Raw genomic sequence first — 1,915 nt, 5'->3', positions numbered from 1 at the left:
ACAAAATAGTGAAAGAAATGGGAAGGTTTTTTTTAACGTCTATTTAAAATAAGGGAAGAAAGGAGAAAAAAAATGAACCAAAGAGTAGGCTAGGGAGCACAAAATAAGATGGTAGGTTTAAACCCAAATATATCAGAAATTATATTAAACATGTAGGTTTAAAGACAGGTAAATAATAAATTAGGAGTTTGGGATTAGCAGATACAAATTATTATATATAAAATAGATAAACAACAAGGTCTCACTGTATAGCACAGAGAACTATATTCAATATCCTGTAATAAACCATAATGGAAAAGAATATATATATATATATTCAGATATATATATATCTGAATCACTTTGCTGTACACCAGAAACTAACACAATATTATAAATCAACTATACTTCAATTTAAGAAAAAGACAACAGTTTTGAATGGCAGCTTCCCCCAAGCCCACCTTGTCCCTTGAAAGCGATGGGCAACAAGCAGCCTCTTTCTGATGACACACGCTGCCCATTGTGACTGTCCGTGACTGCCCCGAGACATCACATAGTTTGAGTCAGAGGCAAGGGCGGGCTGCCACATACCTTCTTCACCTGCCTGAGGGGCTGCTGTGGTTTGGGCTCTTGCATCTGTTTTGTGTGGTTCTTCTGTCTCATGTGCCATTTGATGACTGTCTGCTCTCTGTGCAGCTGCTCCTAATAGCCCCTTGTCCTTCTTCAACCCACCGCTCGTGGTCTCAAAGAGCAGGGAGCACAGGTTGTTCTGACATGCGCCAACAGAGCTCCAAGGGCCAACGCTGGCAGAGGACTGCTCCGTCTTTCTTACCAAAGGGCTTTTCCACGAAGGACGTTTCATTCTGACTCCGGGCATTGGACTCCTCTGCTTCAAGAACTATTTCCCATGGAGCCAGAAGCCTTACAAATTTGCCCTTACAACCCTCAACACCGAATCCCACTCAGAAGATTTCAATACCACCTGGCATCATGCAGGAGAAAGAACCCCAAAAAAGCTAAAAAGATGGCCAGCTGCAAATACAACGCCTGCCACGTGTTCCCCATCAAAAAGCTGGAGGAGCATGAGGCTGCCTGTGTCAACAGAAGCACAGTGGAGGAAGAGGACAGCTTGAGCCCTCTGAAGTTCAGCCTTCCGAGTTCAGAGCAGAACGGAAACACCCCTCCAGTGTCCCGCTGGCTCCCCAACTCTGATGTCTGGAATGTAGATAGCACGAATTCCCACCCCATGTTTGTCCTTAAGACTTTTGTTCCCCAAAAGCTTACTTGTGAAATCGACGCGAGAGAGTCAGAGAGAGAGGACCACACCCCATCCCTGACCCCCCCGCCAGAAGATCATCAGACCAGGAGAGTAAACCGCCAGCCGCAGAAAGGAGATGCAGGCGTCTTAAATGCATGAAAGGAGATGCAACTCACCAGAATAAAAGGCATACAAAGTCAACTACAGTGGGATGCTCCTTTTTACCTAACAGATAGGTTTAATAACACTCTGCTGACAAAAATGGGACAAAATGGGCACTTTCATAACATTGGTAAGAGAACGTAAGTTGGTAAACTTCGCTGGAGGGCAATTTGACAATAGCTATAAAAATTATCAACGTGATGGAGTAATTCTACTTCTGGGTTTTCATCCTGTAATATATTCACACATGTGGACAATGAGGTAAGAACAAGGGTATTCATGGCAGCATCATGTGTAGCAGCAAAAGGTCCGAACTGATCTAAATATCCGTTGGGAGTATTTGATGAAATAAATTATGGTGCCGCCAGGTGATGAAATAGTATGCTGCCGTGAAAAAAGAGCGAGGACACTCTTTCGTAAGACGTGGAAAGGCTAAGACATGTTGTTTAACTCAGAGACGAGCACACTTTTTCTATAAAAGGCCAGAGAGTAAATATTTCAGGCTTTGCGAGTCAT

At 43.6% G+C, this 1,915-nt stretch overlaps 1 protein-coding gene across 1 annotated transcript; it reads left to right on the top strand.

Annotated features, from left to right (window-relative positions):
• Window positions 1-886: 886 nt before the first annotated feature.
• GTSF1L (gametocyte specific factor 1 like) lies at window positions 887-1,352 on the top strand. The gene is given in 2 exon segments (XM_030843539.2): window positions 887-1,297; window positions 1,299-1,352. Coding segments are annotated over 2 exon segments (465 nt in total).
• Window positions 1,353-1,915: the final 563 nt, after the last annotated feature.

The sequence above is a fragment of the Globicephala melas genome, chromosome 15 (genome assembly GCF_963455315.2).
Source record: "Globicephala melas chromosome 15, mGloMel1.2, whole genome shotgun sequence".
Classification (NCBI taxonomy): Eukaryota; Metazoa; Chordata; class Mammalia; order Artiodactyla; family Delphinidae; genus Globicephala; species Globicephala melas.
Note: the sequence above shows the minus strand (reverse complement) of the source record. Positions and strands in the feature narration are given on the sequence as shown.